Consider the following 20,100-nt stretch of genomic DNA (forward strand, 5'->3'; position numbering starts at 1 on the left):
GTGTGTGTGTGTGCGTCTCGCCTGTGTGTGTGTGTGTGTGTGCGTCTCGCCTGTGTGTGTGTGTGTGTGCGTCTCGCCTGTGTGTGTGTGTGTGTGTGTGTGTGCGTCTCGCCTGTGTGTGTGTGTGTGTGTGTGCGTCTCGCCTGTGTGTGTGTGTCTCTCGTGTGTGCGTGTGTTATGCACATTAGCCGTAAAACTGCTGTTACCAAAAGCTGCTGGACTGGCATTAATAGAGCAGGACATGTGCTGTTTGCTAGCTTGTAATGGAAGGACATAGAATAAAAGTATACCTTGCTGAATACCATCAGTGTTGTGCTTTTATGAAAGTCGCATTGTAGGCCATGTGTTTTTATCCCCCCCTCTTTCTTTCTGTCAACATTGGTTTCAATTGTCCCTGTAGTAATTGATTATAGAAATGCTTTGGCATCTGTAGAATAGTGCACCTCTTAGTTGTCCAGATACCTGTACATTCTGTTATATGTTAAATCTTCCTTTGACAGGGATGAACACACTGATTGGGTATGATCTGGTACCTGAACCAAAAATCCTTGATGCTGCTTTGAGGGCTTGCAGAAGGCTAAATGACCTTGCTAGTGCTATACGTATCCTAGAAGCTGTTAAGGTAAGTTTAATGATGAGGGTCTAGTAGTCGATTTTAACATATGCTTGCTTGCATTGTAATGCTGCTTTGTTCTGTGGCATGTATAAGTTCAGTAAAGTCTTGTCTGTGAAAGACCTTAAGGACAACAAGAAATCGATTCATTGTAATTTAAAAGAAAAAAAAATTGTGCGTTGTAGATAGCATTTTGAATTCTTTGGTGTACTTTGTAATCATTTTTCCCCCATAAAACTACAATGCTGTCATAGTTCTGCTCATTTTAAAGTAGATATGACAGTTTGCAGGCTGTGCTGTTTATATCTGGAACCTTTTTTATACTGACCTTACCACAGAGCGCAAGGTGATGGATAACAAAAGGTGAACCCATAAGTCTTTTAAAAGGGCATTTGCATCACAAGGTCCTATTTCTTAATGCACTAGCTTTGTAGTGATTTGAAAACAGCTGTGCTGTGCATTAGATTAAGTAACAAGGGTGTAATTTTAGCCATGGGGATTGTTTAGCTTCTGCATAAAAGGCTAAGCAACTGCATGGATTTTGAGGCTGGTCCATTTGTCTTCCTGCCCAAAATGCTGTGGTGCCTGTCTGTGAGGTACTATGAATGGCCTGTTCGAAGGAAGGGGAGTAGATCAGAATATGACTGTATAAAGTAACTGCTGGGTCTGCAAGGAGAAAATTGGCAATGTGTTGCTTTTAGTTCTTAAGGTACAATTCTTCCTTGCAGTTTGCTTCAGATAATAGTTGTGGGTACTGTTTAAACTGGAAAGGTAGTCTGTATTTTCACTTTACGGGGTTTGTCAGTGGATTTCTACAAAAAAACATGCAGTGCATCCATTTGTAGCCAGTGGATAAGATTGATTAAAATCTTAAGACTGACCACAGAAGGAAACTGAAAAGGTTGTCTTGTGTCAGCTGACTTTAAAACAGTAGTAGCAACAATTTATATCCAACATTCTTTCCTAGTGGCCCAGGGTGCTGTTGCATTCTTTTGTAAGTATTCTTCAACTGTGTGCGTCACATGCTTCCACACAGAAGTGATAACATCGATTTGTTTTATAGTGCAGTCTGTTAATGAACTACCAGAGTAAAAGGTTACAGTTTCAGGTTCTTTAATTAGCTGTAGTTCGAAAGATGCCATAGATATCAAAGCCCGAGTGAAGATTGTGTTGGTAGAAATTTTGTGTGCCTTTGCTAAAAAGCTCAAAATGTAGGCTGTTGCAGCCAGAAATAAGCATGCTCCTAACTAGTCTTTGGAAATGATAACTTGAGTGCTCATGTAGATGCACAATGTGCAGTGATGCAGGATGGGCAAGATCCTTAAGTCTGTGTTTTATTGATGCTGAAAACAAGCAGAATCCGGCACTGCTATGAGCAGTATGACATCATCATTGGTAGGTTTCATTAAAAATCTTCAATCTGTTTAAAAAAAAAAATCCCTCTCTGGTAGGAGGGAAAAGTTTTTCTTGACTAATAATGTTCTTTTGTAGTCAGTTTTCCTGCCATGCAGAAGCCCATGCCCAGCTTGATTTCCAGAGTTTTGGCATCATCCCAACTCCGGGTGCTCGGTGACAAACATCTGTAAGTCAAGGTGTCAGAAGGGTGTCTGGCACTGTCTTCAAGTTCTTTCTAGCCATGCAGTTCAGTGCACATCCTATGTCTTTTATGCACTTGCTGTCCATTGGTCAGCTCTGTTTCCAGAGATCCCCCTGCTTCAGGACAGTTAGTACCGCAGTGGGGAAATTTTCTTCTCTAATGTTCAGAAAAGCTAGTAAAGTTTTGTCCTCTGGGGAAACAAATCCTGCTTAAAGATTTTCACTTGTTTTGCTTGGGGCCTCAACACAAAGTTTATAACTGGTCCGATTGCAGGTCGTTTAGTGCAAAAACCCTTAAGTAGGGCTGAAGTACTTGCAGCTTTTAGGTGTCCTAATCATTGGCTGCGTTGTAGTGTTGCAACCTCCAATTTCAACAGGGCCTGTACTTTGGCGGCTGCTGGTGTGACCCTGAAAAAATAAGAAACCTAGGAATCCAGAGGCCACAGAAAAAATACTGCCTCAGCTCCTACGTTGACTGAAGACCTTGGTGATGAGTCTTTGCAGCCCCAGGACCAGTGACTACTAGACTTTGAACTCTTTGGCATGACCCCTTGGAGGCCACCATGGTGCCTGGCCCACCCACATCTGAAACCACCACTCACACTTTAGTTGGGTCTGATGCTGCTATGCTGGCATCAGCTTCTAACATCTGAGAAGTGGTTCAGGAGGGAGACTTTGGGTCTCCCCTAACTACCGATGTTCCTCCTGAGGTTGCAGTTGGCCAACTGCATCCCTCAGCCACACCTGTCAAACGATCTATTAAACCAAAACACGGTCCCACCTTGACTTCAGACCAAACCTCAGTCTGAAGTCCAGGATCTGGTCAGAATAGCACAGGAGTTTATAACTTTCATTAAATTTCCAGAAACTTCACAACCTTCTGAGGCTTCTCTGACCTAAAAGAACAAGGAAAGTAGCATTTCAAGAGGAGGGAGGCTCTTTATCCTCAGAGGAGAAGGAATAGCTGTCTTATTTGGTTCATTTGCCTCCCCAAACCTGATCTGTCTCTGACTGTGATATTCTGACGATGTCCTTCAAGAATGCAACTGCAGTCATAACATATGGGTTGTCCTGCCTCAGGCAGCCCTCTGTCGGCCGAATTCCAAAGTCTGGGTCCGGCGTCGGCTGGTGTCGCCTCCTCTCCGACGTCACAACGGCTGAGGTATAAAGGCATCGGCCAACGCCATCTTTTTCAGTCTTTCTTGCCGCGCGGTGCCCGAAGCTGCGTCGGTTGCTGTCCTGAAATTTTCATTTTAGAGTTTCCGATCCGAACTCGTCAACTAAAGGTAAGTACCCCATTGGGGGAAACTTTTTTTCTTGCTCTAAACTGATGTCAGTAAGTCAATAATTGTATTTCTTGTGGAAAGCGAATACCTCAAAGATTTTCATTCATACCGTATTCCTTGCCTTGGCCCTGACCACCACATACCTCGCTGTCATTTCTGCCTTATTTAAACCACGAACTATTCGTCCTCTGTACATTTTCGCTTCTAAATATTTTGGTACTCTGTTTAATTATCCAGATATGTCTTCAGTAAGCCACCCGACTACTGACGTTCTGAAAAAAAATGCAAATATAAAGACAGAGACAGGCCGCCTAGGTCCAAAGCTGCCAACGATGCTTTTACTAAGCTAGTCGCCAATTCTCGGTGAGGAGCTTTCGCAGCCCCTGATGCCTGCTACTTCAAATTCGCAGGCCTCTACTGAGACCCATTCGGAGTCCGGTATGCCACGAGATGCTTCAACTGTGGAACCTGCGGATGTCTCTACCTTGGATGGGTCCAGAGCCACTGTGCAGGCACCGGCTTCTGAGGGTATAGTCATGCCTACTGACTTGCGTATTAAACCGACGCCATCTTCTAGGCCTAAAATTCTAACTATGCCTAGGAAACGCCCAGACCGCATGTTCAGGCCTCTATGCCTAAAAAACAAATAAGAATGGCTGAAGACCTTATTACTTTAATCAGGGGAAGCCAACCTTCCCTCTCTGAGACCTAGGACTGAATTTGTTTATGATACTTCTGATCAGGATTCTGAAATTTCTGTCTCCTCTGACCAGGATTTACCCTTATCTACCTATGAGGATTCTGATGCAGAGGACTCTATTCCCTCTGCTTCAACCCCAGAGGATTTTTCTTTTGGTGAAGCCTTGCATACTCTTAGGGAACATTTTCACTGGGAAAGCCAGGATTATTCTGATTCTAAAAAGAGGCTTAGAAATTTCTTACTCCTACCCCACCACAGGTCTTTAGCGTATCCCTCCTGTGCTGGACATTGTTGACTATGCCTTTTTGGAATCTAGTTTGGCCCCTGACTCCTGCTCCCAGAAAACCTGATAGATATTACAGGGTTCCTGATTCTCATCAGTTCCTTTTAAAAATCCTACTGCGGACCCTAGGACCATTTCACAGGGACCCATGGGCATTAAGGCTACTACTGCCAAAAATCCTACCCCCTCTGATAGTTTCCAGGGTTCTGGATAGATGGGATTAGAAGGTTACACCTCTGCAACCTTGGCCATCAGGGACTTAAATTGCCAGTTTCATATGTTAAAAGTATCAGCAGCATATTATTGGATAGCTTAAACAGAAAATTATGTTGATTCCTGATTGTGCTGAAAATAAGGATTTACAAGATTTTAATGCATTCTGCTGAACAGGTTAGAAAACGTACTTTGCAATGTGGTTTTGATTCACTAGCGGCATCTTGCAGGGCTGCTGTCACCGGGTCTGTACTTGGAAGGCATGCTTGGATTAAGGAGCAATCTTTGCCAGATCATGTTAAAACTAAATTGCTGGATGCTCCCTTAAATCAGGACCGCCTGTTTGGCGATAAAGCAGAAGTTCTTAAAAAGATGAAGGAAAAAGCTAAATCTATGTAAACTGTTAAGATTTCCTACAATTGCAGCCTCCTAGATTTAGCAGGCATTGGCTTTCAAAAAAATTGGTCCTTGCCTGCCTCTTTTTCAGGCCTTCCAGAACCATCAGAACACCCAGGCTTCAGTCCCATGGTACGCACAGGACTAAGCAGTGGGGGGGGCTCCCACTTCCAAATCAGGGAGTAGTAAGACCCTCCCTATGGTAAGTGGTCTCAGTGACTTAACTTTAAAACTTCCAAGCACTTCTAAACGGACTGTTCCTTTAGGGGGAAAGATTGCTCTGCAAGCAAAAAACTGGGAACTCATTACCCAGGACAAATGGATTTTAAACATAGTTTCCCAAGGATACAGATTTCACTTCCACACGCTACCAACCCCAAATGGTTGGCCAGATCTACCCCCAAATCAGTGGGCAGAGGCTCAAAAACAAGTGCTCTCAAGATTAAAGGCTATTCAGACCCTACCAGAAGAGGAAAAGGGACAAGATTTCTACTCGAGCCTTTTTCTGGTACCCAGAAAAGACTACTCATGGCGTCCTTTCCTGGACCTGTCTATCCTAAACACCTTTGTGGAGATTCCAAAATTCAAGATGCTAACTCGCCAGTTGCTTCCCATGAATAGGCAAAGATGCCTGGTTGGCAACTCTGGATTTAAAGGAAGCCTACCGGCACATCCCAATCGGGGAATCTTGCAGAAAATACCTATGCTTCAAAGCAGGCTGCATGCACTAGCAGATGTTCATCGTGCATACAGCTGCAGTCATAACAGATGGGTTCTCCTGGCGTCAGGCGGGTCCTCGGTCGGCCGAATTCCAAAGTCTAGGTCCGGCGTCTGTTGTAGTCACTTCTTCCCTGACGTCAGTGCGACAGGGGTATAAAAGAACCAGCCGACGCCATTTTCTTCAGTCTTTCTTGCCACGCGGTGCCCGAAGCAGAAGCAGTTCGCAAGTGCCGGTCGGCCAGCTCCTGAAATTACGAAAAATTTGGAAACCGAAGTCGTCTTAAAAGCTAAGTACCCTGTTGGGGAAACTTTTCTTGCCTCAGACCGATGTCAGACAAAGTTAATAATTGTATTTCTTGTGGGAAGCAAATACCGCATAAGGATTTCCATTCCCTCTGTATACCTTGTTTAGGCCCAGACCATAACGTCTCGGTCGTCACTTTTGTGCTACATTCAACAAACTCACTATTAAGCGTCGGGCGGAGTTCGCCCAGCATTTTTTTGGGAAAGCATTTAAATATACCATGTCGTCGGATACTCCGACTCCGGTTTTGTCTAAACGCAAAGACAAGGACCGACACTCGAGGTCCGCGGCCTCTACCGACACCATGCCAAAGCCGACTACACGTGGTCCGGTTCTCAGTGAGGCGCCTATGCAGCCCCTGGTTACCGACGACACATCTTTGGTGGTGTCTCCTGTACCCGAGGTCGCAGGCTCCTCGGCCCACACCCCGATTACGGATACCGAAGCCACTCTTGGCGTTGAAACACAGAATGTGGACAGGTCCACCTCCACTCAAGGTGTCTTCAGACCTTCCTCTTCTTTCTCCATCAAGGCTTTCACCAAGTCCAAAGCAACCATGCACCCTAAGAGACCAGCTACACAGGGCCCATCACCTGGCCCCATGCCTAAGAAACAGATGCTTAAAATGGCTGAGGATTTAATTACTCTAATCAGAGGTTCTCAGCCACCTCCGGACAAAAGGCCCAGAGTGGAGGAAGATTCCCGCTCCTCTAATCAGGGCTCCATTATTTCAGAACACTCTGATGATCAGGAACAGTCTTACTCCCCTTTTGAAGACTCTGATGCAGAGGAGTCTATTCCTTCTGTATCCCCCCTGAGGATTACTCATTTGGGGAAACTTTGCATACCTTAAGGGAACACTTCCACTGGGAAGGCCAGGATTATTCAGATTCCAAGAAAAGGCTCAGGGAATTTCTTTTGTTACCCCAGCACAGGCCTCTGGCTATACCTCCTGTCTTGGACATCCTAGATGGGTGAGAGGATGACATAATGGTTAAGGTGCTTACCTTAAAGACACAAGGTGCAGGGTTTGATTCTCACATGGGGTAACTGGCTAGGCTTCAAATGGCCCAAAAGGGCAGTTGGCCTAGTACTAATCTATGAACCTATGAACTATGTTTACTTGGAGGCCTGCCTTAACCCGGACTCTCTACCTCCAGCTCCAGTTAAGCCTGACAGGTACTACAGGGTTCCTGACTCGCTCCAATTTCTTTACAAAAGCCATGCTGCTGACCTAGAAACCATCTCACAGGGGCCCAAGGGAGTTGAGGCTTCCATTGCCAAAAATCCATTGCCTTCCGAGAGAGATTCCAGATCCTTAGAAAGGTGGGGGAAAAAGGTATATACCTCTGCTACCTTAACCATGAGGGCCTTAAACTGTCAGTTTCATATGCTAAAATACCAACAGTTTCTGTTATCTCAATTGAAAAGTAAAATGTCACACCCTGAACAACCAGACTTGAAGGAGTTGCAGGATTTGATGCATAGTGCAGAACAAGTGGGTAAACATACCTTAAAATGTGGTTTTGATGCTCTAGAGGCCTCAGAGCTGAGCTGCTACAGGCTCAGTGTCGCAGGCATGCCTGGCTCCTGGAGGAACAAGCCTTGCCTGATCATGTCAAAGCTAAATTACTAGACGCCTGTGGTTTTGATGCTCTAGAGGCCTCATGTAGAGCTGCTGTTACAGGCTCAGTCATACGTAGGCATGCCTGGCTCAAGGAACAAGCCTTGCCTGATCATGTCAAAGCTAAATTACTAGACGCCCCTCTTCAAAAGGATGTACTATTTGGGGCAAATGCTGAGGAAGTATTACGGAAAATGGAGGAAAAAGCTAAATCAATGCAAACTGTGAAAGAATTTCTGCAGGTTCAACCCCCACGTTTTAGTAGAAATTGGCCTTCCAAAAACTGTTTTTTTCCTGCCACAGACAGACCCCAAAGAGGCAGATACAGGCGCCCGAGGGGCAGAGGACAATCACAAGGATCACAGAGGCAGACAATGGCAATCTCCTACACAAAGAGGTGGTGAGGACAACTCACAATCTTTCAGAAAGCAAACCCAATGACTTTCCCTTTGCAGGCCAACCAGGTCTCAAATGGCAGCCCCCTTAGGAGGAAAGCTGGCACTATTCTCAAAAAATTGGCATGTTGTCACAAAGGACAAATGGATCCTGGACATTATAAACAGAGGCTACAAATTCCATTTTCATACCCTTCCAAAAATGAGAGGCATGCCAAAACTGCCACACAATCAAAGGGCAGAGGCACAAAAGCAAATTTCAGATCTTATAAACATGAAAGCTATTCAAGAGGTACCTACACACGAACAAGGTCAAGGTTTTTATTCCAGGCTATTTCTGGTGCCAAGGAAGGGAAAAGATTGGAGACCTATTTTGAATCTTTCCATCCTAAACACATTCCTACTCATACCAAAATTCAAGATGCTCACTCTACAGCAACTTCTTCCCATGCTGGGCAAGGAGTCTTGGCTGGTAACATTGGACCTCAAGGAGGCATACCTGCATGTCCCAATCAGACAAAATTGCAGAAGATACCTCAGATTTCTTGCAGGTTCAACCCATTATCAATTTTCTGCATTGCCCTTTGGCTTATCTACTGCACCCAGAGTATTCACGAAATGCCTGGCATCAGTAATTGCCTACTGCAGACTTCAAGGGATACAAATATACCCTTATTTGGACGACTGCCTGATCCAAGCAGACAGCAAGCACATTCTTCTGAAACATCTGGCTTATGTAATAATGTTATTAAACTCTCTGGGATACACAGTCAACAAAGAGAAATCAAGGCTAATACCCTCTCGGAATATAACTTTCCTGGGTGCCAATTTGGACACAAACACCCAGATGGCCTACCTCACGCCAGAGAAGCAGGGGCATCTAATTCAATATTTCAGAACACTGGCAAATTGCACCAGGCTGACTGCAAGGAAAATCCTGCAGGCTCTGGGATTCATGGCATCTTGCATCTTACTAATCCCATGTGCAAAGCTGCATATGAGAAAACTACAATGGTACCTAAAAAACATATGGTCTCAACACAGCCACAGTTTGGAAACAATAATACCACTAATTCCATGTCTGCAAAAGGAATTTCTGTGGTGGGCTCAAACATGTCAAACAAACAGGTCTTCCATTCAGCAAGCCTCAAGCAAATCAATTCATCACAACAGATGCTTCGGACTACGCCTGGGGGGCGCACATGACAGACCGGTGCATTCAGGGCAAATGGTCCCAAAAAGAAAAGCACCTTCACATCAACCAAAAAGAAATGCTAGCAGTAATAAATGCTATTATAGCTTTCAAGGACCTTCTACAACCAGGTCAACTATTGATAAGAACGGACAACACCACAGTTTTGTGGTACATAAACAAGCAGGGAGGAACACATTCTTATCCCCTATGCAGACTGGCCATGTCACTTTGGAATATGGCCATGGACTTACAAATGGAACTACAAGCACAGTACTTGCCAGGCAAGGAAAACACGCTGGCAGACAACCTAAGCAGGAATATGACAGATTCACACGAATGGAAGTTGCATCCAAAAGTTTACAGAAATAATCCAAGAATGGGGAAGGCCAGACATAGATCTCTTTGCCTCCCACAAAAATCATCAATTGACAAAATTCTGCTTGAGTATATTCCATCCAAAGGCTTGGAGAGTGGACGCTCTCTTTCATTTGGACATCAATGACAGTTTATGCCTTCCCGCCTCTTCCTCTGCTGCCCAAAGTCCTATTGAAGACCAGAGCAGACAGACCAAAGATGATCCTCATTGCTCCGGACTGACCAAGGCAACACTGGTACCCACTCCTGAGGAGCCTGACTCATTCCCCTCCATAGACCCTACCTCTAATGTCTCTTCTTCTGACTCAGCACAGCTTCAAAACTCTTCACAGTCAGCTAAAAACACTCAATCTAGCCGCATGGAAGATTCCTTAGCATCACAGCAGGCCCTACTCTCCAAGGAGGTGCAGGATGTCATTTTGGAGGCCAGAAGGCCATCAGCTAGAAAAGCTTACTCCGCAAAATAGAAACGTTTTTGTGTCTGGAATGAGAAAAAGGGCCAGAACCCTGGAAAACTGAATTTACCTCAAATACTACAATATTTGGCTGAACTGCTAAGCAGTGGACTTTCGTTCTCCTCCATCAAAATCCATGCCTCAGCCATTTCTGCAGAATACAACACTGATCCTCCTTTATTCTCTCACTCTCTTTTTAAGACAGTTCCTCAGAGGGGCTAAGAATTTAAGACCTCCAAGGAAACTACCAATACCTGCTTGGGATCTTAATTTCATTCTGGAAAAACTGACTTTGCCTCCTTTTGAGCCAGCTGCCTCATCAGATTTGCAATATTTGTCCTGGAAAATAGCTTTCCTACTGGCTATCACTTCAGCTCGTAGAGTTTCAGAACTACAGGCTCTCATGGCTGTCCAGCCTTTTATCATCTTCCATCAGGACAGAGTTTCCTTACGAACCAACCCGTCCTTTATGCCTAAAGTTGTATCCAGGGTAGCTTTAAATCAGGCCATACATTTACCTACTTTTCATCCCAATCCTCAAAACAAAGGGGAGAGATTACTACATTCTTTGGGCATCCACAGGCAACTGCGTTATTATTTGGACAGAACAAAACCTTTCAGAAAATCAGAACAGCTCTTTGTGACCTATGCGGTATGAGCTCAAGGAAAGCCAATTTCCAAACAGACAATCTCAAAATGGATAGCCCACTGCATACATTTTTGCTATTCCTTTTATGGCAAAACTGTACCTACAGGCATTAGAACTCATTCCACCAGGGCCACAGCCACCTCTGCAGCTTTCCTCAGAGGAGTTCCTACCAAGGATATTTTGGAAGCACCACTTGGAGTTCTGTGCATACCTTCTCCAAACACTACAACCTACCATTATACTCCAAATCTAGAGCAGGCTTTGCCACTGCAGTCTTGCAGGGCATTTTGGCTCCTCCTAGTTCCACCTAGTGCCTACCACAGTTTTGTACCTACCATAAATGTAGATGTTCGAGTGCTAATACAGCTGCAGTCCAGGTTTCCCTCCCTCCTTCCCCTCTAGGGATATTCTTTTATGGTGTATTTGCTTGCAACTACTGTTTTTTGATTATATTGCATTGCATTACTACATAATTTTATAGATTGCCTTCCTTCTGGGGGCACCTGACATCTGGGGCAAGAAAAGCTGAAGAAAATGGCATCTGCTGGTTCTTTTATACCCCTGTCGCACTGACGTCAGGGAAGAAGCGACGACAACTGACGCCGGACCTAGACTTTGGTATTCGGCCGACCGAGGACCCAACTGACAGCAGGAGAACCCTTCTGTTATGACTGCAGCTGTAGTAGCACTCTAACATCTACATTTATGGTAGGTACAAAACTGTACTTTCTCTGCACTGCCCTTTGGCTTATCAACTGCGCCCAGGGTATTCACAAAGTGCCTAGCTTCAGTCATTGCATTTTGCAGGCAAAGAAATATTCAAATGCACCCATACCTGGACGGTTGTCTGTCTAATTCAGGTGGAAAACCAGAGCATAATTCTTAATCATCTGGTATTTGTACAAAAGGTGTTAACTTGTCTGGGGTACACCATAAACGAAAAGAAATCGTATCTGGTACCATGTCAACAAATTATATTCCTGGGAGCAAGCTTGAACACAACTTTCCAGATGGCTTTCCTCCCGCCGGGGAAACATTCATTTGACATCTTACTTCAAACTAGTGGCCACAAAAACCCTGCTATCTGCAAGGCAAATACTGCAAGCCTTGAGGTTCTTGGCCTCATGCATTCTACTAATTCCATATGCAAGATTGCATATGAGGAAACTACAGTGGTATCTAAAAAGCCTATGGTGTCAACATTTTCAGGATCTAGAAGCAATGATTCCTATTCTACATTGCCTACAGTTAGAATTCCTTTGGTGGGCAGAGGCCTGCCACCAAAAAAGGGACTACCATTCACTCTACCCCCTGCCGCCCAAACCCTAACAGATGCATCGGACTATGCATGGGGTGGGGGGCTCACCTGGCAGGGAAATGCATTCAGGGCAAATGGAACCCAAGTCAAATGCACCTGCATATCAGTCAAAAAGAAATGTTAGCTGTACAGAATGATCTGAGAGCCTTCAAGGACCACATTCTTCCAGGAGAATTAATGGTAAAGACTGACAACACCACTGTTATGTGGTACATAAACAAGCAGGGGGGGGGTACCCATTCTTACCTCCTCTGCAGACTAGCCATGGCTCTGTGGAACACAGCCTTGAGCTACCAAGTGCATCTACAGGCTCAATTCCTGCCAGGAAAACTAAATACACTGGCAGACGAACTAAGCAGAAATCTCTTGGATCCACACGAGTGGAAACTGGAACCAGAGATTTTCAACATGTTGATCAGCAAATGGGGGATCCCGGATATAGACCTGTTTGCCTCCCCCCAGAACTACCAATTAGACAAACTCTGCACAAGGACTCCCCACAACCAAGCTTGGAAAGTGGATGCTCTGTCCTTCAGCTGGAAAAATGTCAGTTTATGCCTTTCCTCCTCTGCCGCTCCTCTCCAATGTGCTATTAAAGATCAAACAGGACAAACAAAGGATGATACTGATTGCACCAGACTGGCCATGCCAGCACTGGTGTACCCCTTCTTGCACAGTGCATCACAGCTAGCCTCATGGCACCTACCTCAGACCCCTACCCTTCTGTCTCAGCAGGAGAGCCAGATTCTGCACCCTCTGCTTCAAACCCTGAACCTGGCAGCCTGGCTAATTATCTAATCTCTCCTTTACCATCCCTCAGTAAACAAGTGTTGGATGTCATTTTGGAGGCAAGGAGGCCTAGTACTAGAAAATCTTGTGCTGAAAAATGGAAAAGATTCTGTGCCTGGAACCGAACTCAAGGGATGGCCACAGCAGCGCCCAATTTTACCTCATATTCTTCAATACATAACTGAGATGCTTCACAAGGGCCTTTCCTTTTCCTCCTCCAAAATTAACACTTAGCCATTTCAGCTCATTACAACACAGAACCACCCCTATCTTTTCAACCACTGCTCAAGCAGAGGGACCAAAAACTTAAGACCACCCAGGAGAGCCCCAACTCCAGCCTGGGACCTTAATTTTGTATTGGAAAAACTCACTTGTCCCCCTCTTGAGCCAGCTGCAACTGCAGAGTTAAAGTTCCTTTCTTGGAAAACAGCTTTCCTTTAGCAATCACTTCAGCAAGAAGGGTATCTGAATTACAGGCCCTTATGGCAGTGGAGCCTTTCATAATCTTTCATACGGACAGGGTGTCCCTCAGGACCAATCCCTCTTTCATGCCCAAGGTGGTATCCAGTGTGGCTCCTAATCAGTCCATTCATTTGCCAACCTTCGTTTCTAATCCACAGAACAAAGGGGAATGGATACTGCATTCCTTAGATGTGCACAGACAACTTGGATTTTACTTGGACAGGACTAAACCTCAAAGGAAATCTAAACAACTTCTGGTGGCATTTGCTGCAGGGGCAGATGGGAAGGCTATTTCAAAGCAAGCCATTTCTAAGTGGATAGGCCATTGCATTCATTTCTGCTATAAGCACCGTGGAAAACCTATCCCACAGGGGATTAGACCCCATTCAACCAGGGCTGCATCTACCTCTACAGCCTTTCTCAGAGGTGTCCCTACCAGAGACATTCTAGAAGCTGCTACCTGGAGTGTACTGTATATGCTTTCACCAGGCATTACCATTTGCCAATTTTCTCTAAATCCAGGGCTGGCTTTGCCACTGCAGACTTGCAGGGCCTTATAGCTGGTCTTAATGCTATCTAAATTCCTCTTCCCATCCTTCGCTTTGGGAATCTACCCAAATGTGATGACTGCAACAGTGAAACACAAAGGGCATAGTACAGTTGTGTACACTTACCATAAGAGTGTATTCACTGTTGCAGTCCTGGTTACCCTCTCTCCAGCCCCCTGACTTCCTTTGGCTATACCTCTGTTCTCCTTTACTATACCTAAAAAGCTTTTTGGTGTGGGGCACCTGACATTTGGGGCAAGAAAAATTGATGTAATGGCTGCATGCTTTATACCCCTGATTACCTGACGTCATGGAAGATGAGACTGCAACCGATGCAGGACCCAAGACTTTGATAATCAGGCCGACTGAGGGCTACTGCAAGCAGATAACCCAGATGTGATGATTGCAACAGTGAATGCACTCTAACATCTACATTTATGTTAAGTGTATACAACTGTACTTTCACCTTCCCCATCCAAAGACCTTTCCTTTGGATACACATTACACAAAATGAAGGAAGCTATTAACTGGGAAAGTAAGCCGTTCTTCCAGGCACAGACACATTATGGGGTGCTATTAAGTTTGCCTTCTAGACTGTTGGCTATTCCTCCAGTAAACATTGTACTATATGATGATTTTGAAGACATACTTGCACCCTGACTCCTTGACAGCAGTGCCTAGGAAGCCAGAAGCTTTACAGAGTGCTTGACGTTCTTACAAGTATCTATACAAAAATCCTAAAGCTGATCCCTCTGTGGTCTCCACTGAATCTACTAAACGGGTTCCCAAAGGTTCTTCCCTGGCATCCCTTACCTGATGACTGGGAGAGCAGATGATGGCTTTGGCAAGAACACTTGTACCTTTGCAACCCTAGCGTAGAGCTTTAAATTGCCAATTCCATATAATAAAATACTTGGAATCAATTCAAGATAAAATAATTGCAAAACCTGACTTCTTGTCAGGTAGAACCTTGTACTAGGAGGTGCAGGATTTCACTAGAGAAGCTCCACTGGTAGCCAGACACTTGTACTGCCTTACTTGATGCTTGAAGAGCATCTGCCACGGGTTCAGTTACCAGCAGACATTTATGGCTGAGAACTCTGCCACTGTCGGACCGAGTAAAATCCAGTTCTGTTTGGATGTCCAGCTGAGCAAGACTTCCAGAAACTAGATAAAAAAAAAAAAAAGGCAAACAAATTAAAACGGTCAAATTTGTGCTTGTCTGCAACCCTGAGGTACAGTTGAAACTACCCTTCTAAACCTGGGCCATTTCCACCTAGACAAGACAATGAGATGCCTTCCCATGGGGGGCGGGGGGGACCAAGGCAATCCAGGAGATGGTGAACAGAATGGCCACACAGATCTGGTGATGCCAAAGAGCAAGGCCCAACACAGAACAGGTGTGACTGTGCTACCCCTCCTTCCCTCCCAGACGCCTGGAAGGAGAGCTTTCCCTCTTAAGTCCAGTGGAAAACCATCACAAGGAATTATTGGGTCCTCAGCATTATAGAAAAAGGGGGTACTGTGTCCAGTTCAGGGAAATCCCACCCTTTTTTGGGCTTGCCAACATTTCCAAAAGAACAAGAAAACTTCTTACCATGATTATCAAAGATTTACTGAAGCAAGGGTACCATACAGCCAGCCCCCCCCCCCCCCCCGGTCCAGAGGGAAAGGTTCATCCTGGTGCCAAGAAATTGAGGGAATCTGAGGACATAACCTGGCACTTTCAAGGCTAAAGAAATTCCTCTGTGCCAACATTCAAGATTGTTACATTGCAAAAGCTGTTACCCTTAATTTTAGGACACCTACATGTTCACTCATGACCTGAAGAACACTTACCTTTCATGTTCCTGTAGTAATCGGTCACATTAAAATACCTTGGGCTTCTAGTTTTGTCCTTTGCCATTTGGGGGGTTGTCCCCAACCCCCTCCAAATGTCTGACTCTCCTAATAGCACATTGCAGATTGTGGGGGGTGCACATCTCTCCCTACAAAGACCACTACCTCATCCAAGGAAGATCCAACTCAGAGACCCTGGATACCCTCCAGACCTCTCTGAACTGCTTTGAAAAGGTGGGCCTCGCGTTAAATATACAGAAGTCTCCCGACACCCTAACCAAGGATCCTGTTTCTGGGAACCCTGAGACTCAGTCCAACAAAGTTTCTCCCTTAGGGCAAGATTGTTTCCTGACTAAACAACCTGCTCTCAAAACAACTTTTGGCCAGAGAGTTCTTGAGCATCTTTGTGTACATGACATCATGTGTCTTGATGGTTTGTTTAGCAAAGCTACACAATGAAGATGTTCTTCGTGTTTCACTGTTGCAGTCATTGCATTTGGGTAATCTGCTGGCAGGTTGCCCTCAGTTGGCCTGATTAACAAAGTCTTGTGTCCTGTGTCGGTTGCTGTCCCTTCTTCCATGACGTCAGGTCATCAAGGGTATAAAACATATAGCCGACGCCATTACATCAGTCTTTCTTGCCGTGTGGTGCCTGAAGCAGCAGCAGTTCGCAAGTGCCGGTCGACCGACTCCTGAAATTTTTGTTTTCGAGTTTCAGAACCAAAGTCTTCAACTAAAAGCCAAGTACCCCATTGGGGAAACATTTTCTTGCTCCTTACCGATGTCAGTAAAATTTAATAATTGCATTACTTGTGGGAAACGAATACCTCGTAAGGATTTCCATTTGTACTGTATTCCTTGCCTAGGCCCTGACCACAACGTGCCTTGCTGTCGGTTTTGTGCTAAATTTAATCAACGCACTATTAAATGTCGGTATATTTTTGCTTCTAAATATTTTGGCTCACGATTTTATTATCCAGAAATGTCGTCTGTTAGCAATCAGACTACCGGAATACCTAAAAAAATGCAAAGAAAAAGACAGTCTAGGTCCAAAACTGACGACGCTTCTAAGTCAGTCGCCAGTTCGCCGGTACTCGGTGAAGCACTTTCACAGCCCCTGATACCCACTACTTCTGATTCGCAGGCCTCTACTGAGATCCATTTGGAGTCCAATATGCCACGTGATGCTTCAGTTATGGAACCCACGGATGTCTCTACCTTACATGGGTCCGGAGCCGCTGTGCAGGCACCAGCTTCTGAGGGTGTTTCAGGCCTACAGATTTGTATATTAGATGCCATCTTAAAAACTAAGGCCAAAATCTATGTCTAAAAAAACGACGCCTGGGCTACATGTTCAGGCCCCTATGCCTAAAAAACAAATGATCAAAATGGCTGAAGATTTAATTATTCTAATAGCCAACCCCCTCCTACTAAGAGGCCTAGGCAAGACATGAGTTTGAATTTTCTGAACAGGATTCTGACTCTTCTAATGAACAGGATTTGTCTATACCAACTCATGAGGACTCTGATGCAGACTATTCCATTCCTTCTGCCTCTCCCCCCGGAGGATTTTTCTTTTGGAGAAACTTTACATATCTTAAGGGAACATTTCTACTTGGGAAGTCAAGATTTCTCTGAATCTAAAAAGAGACTTTGGGATTTTTTTCTTCCAAATAGGCCTTTGACTATACCCTCCTGTTCTTGACATTTTTGATGTTTTTTCAAATCCAGTATGGCTCCTGATTCTCTGCCTCTGGCTCCTTATAAGCCAGATAGATACTATAGGGTACCCGATTCCCACAAATTCCTTTTCAAAAATCCTAATGCAGATCCTAAAACCATTTCTCAGGGTCCCAAAGGCATTAAGGCCTCTACTGCTAAAAATCCTACCCCTTCTGATAGAGATTCCAGGGCACTGGATAGATGGGGTAAGAAGGTTTACACTTCTGCAACCTTGGCAATCAGGACTTTAAACTGTCAATTTCATATGCTTAAATATCAACAGCATATTAATGGGACTGCTTAAACAGAAAATGATATTTCTGTCTGTGTGGAAAATAGAGTTACAGGATTTATTACATTCAGCTGAACAAGTTGGAAAGCATACTTTGCAATGTGGTTTTGATTCTATGGAGGCCTCCTGTAACTGTGTCTGTGTTAAGAATGCATGCTTGGCTCAAAGAGCAAACTCAGTCTGATCATGATGAAGCAAAATTGCTGGATGCTCCTTTACAACAGGACCGTCTTTTTGGTAATATGGCTGAAGAAGTTTTAAAAAAGATGGAATACCAAGCTAAATCTATGCAAACTGTGAAAGATTTCTTAAGTGCAACCTCCAAGATGTAGTAGGCACTGGCCTACTAAGAACTGGTCCTTTTGAGTTCCTTCGAGAGCCACTCAAGTCAAACCCAGACATTCCAAAGGCTCCAGATTTCGGTCACAAGGGACCTTTAGAACAAAACAATGGGGTGCCTCCACCTCCAAATCTGGAAACAGCAAGGCACCTCCCAATGGTAAACAGTCTCAATGACTTACCTCTATACTCACAAGCACTTATCTTTTAGCTGTCCCTTTGGGGGGAAAGCTGGCACGTTATGCAAGAAACTGGCAACTTATAACCCAGGACAAATGGGTTTTAAATATAGTATCCCAAGGATACAGCTTTCATTTCCACACGTTGCCAATCCCAAACTGATGGCCAAACCTGCCCCCAAATCAGTGGGCAGTGACCCAGAAACAAGTTCTGTCCCTCATGAACATGGGGGCTATTTGACCAGTACCAGAAGAGGAAAAGGGACAAGATTTCTATTCAGGACTTTACCTGGTACCCGGAAAAGGCAAATCATGGCGTCCAATTCTGGACTTAACTACTCTAAACACATTTCTGGACATTCCAAAATTCAAGATGTGGTCTCTTCAGCAGTTACTTCCTATGCTAGGCAAAGATGCCTAGTTGGTAACTCTAGACTTAAGAGGCTTACCTGCATATCCCAATCAGGAAATCTTGCAGAAGATAACTCTGCTTCAAAGCAGGCTATTTGCATTACCAGTTCTCTGCACTGCCCTTTGGCTTATCTACTGTCCCCAGGGTCTTCACAAGTGCCTGGCTACAGTAATTGCATTTTGCAGGCAAAGAAATATTCAAATATATCCATACCTGGATGATTGTCTAATTCAGGCAGAAAACAAGGACATTCTTCTAAAGCATCTGGCGTTTGTAAAAAGGGTTCTAACTTGTCTAGGGTACACCAATAAACAAAAAAAAAATCACAACTGGTACCCTCTCAAAATATTACATTCCTGGGTGCAAGCTTGAATACAACTGCCCAGATGGCTTACCTTACACCAGAAAAGCAAATTCAATTGGTGACTTACTTCAAACAGGTGGCCACAAAAACCCCTGTCTACAAGACAAATTCTGCAAGCCTTGGGGTTCATGGCCTTCTGCATTCTTCTAATTCCATATGCTAGACTGCATATGATGAAACTTCAGTGGTACTTGAAAAGTTTATGGAGTCAACATTGTCACAGTCTGGAAACCAGGATTCCTATCATACCTTGCCTGAAACTAGAGTTCCTATGGTGGGCAGAGGCCTGCCACCAAAACAAGGGACTGCCATTCACTACACTCCCTGCTGCCCAAACTCTAACTACAGACTCATCAGACTATGCTTGGGGGGCTCATCTGGCAAGGAAGTGCATTCAGGGCAAATGGAGCCCAAATCAAATGTACCTTCATATCAATCAGAAAGATGGTAGCTGTACAGAATGCACTGACAGCCTTCAAGGACTACCTTCATCCAGGACAGTTAATAAAGACAGACAACACCACAGTTACGTGGTACATAAGCAGGGAGGTACACATTCCTACCCCCTATGCAGACTAGCCATGGCATTGTGGAACATGGCCTTGACCTACCAAATACAACAAGAAGCTCAATTCCTGCCAGAAAAGCTGAATTATCTGGCAGACTAAGCAGAAATCTCATGGACCCACATGAATGGAAACTGGAACCACAGATTTTCAACATGTTGAGATGCAAATGGGGGAAGTCCAGACATAGATCTTTTTGCCTCACCCCAGAACTATCTGTTTGACAAATTCTGCACAAGAACTCCTCATAAAAAAGCTTGGAAAGTGGATGCTCTATCATTCAGCTTGAAAAACCTATCAGTCTATGCTTTTCCCCCTCTGCCTCTGCTCTCCATAGTTCTACTAAAAGTCAAACAGAACAAACCAAAAATGATTCTGATTGATCCAGACTGGCCTCGCCAACCCTGGTACCCACTCCTGTGCAGTGTGTCGCACCTTCCACCGTGGCACCTGCCTCAGACCCCTT

General features: G+C 44.6%; 1 protein-coding gene across 1 annotated transcript in view; it reads left to right on the top strand.

Moving 5' to 3' along the window:
• LOC122800768 (cytochrome c oxidase subunit 5A, mitochondrial) overlaps positions 1-20,100 on the top strand; it is a 149,396-nt gene that overhangs the window by 100,363 nt on the left and 28,933 nt on the right. Inside the window, exon 3 of the mRNA XM_044070022.1 lies at positions 501-622. Coding sequence (XP_043925957.1) covers positions 501-622 — 122 coding nt within the window. The remainder of the gene's footprint in view (positions 1-500; positions 623-20,100) is intronic.

This window comes from Protopterus annectens, chromosome 4.part1 (assembly GCF_019279795.1).
Source record: "Protopterus annectens isolate FY-2018-M chromosome 4.part1, PAN1.0, whole genome shotgun sequence".
Lineage (NCBI taxonomy): Eukaryota > Metazoa > Chordata > Ceratodontiformes > Protopteridae > Protopterus > Protopterus annectens.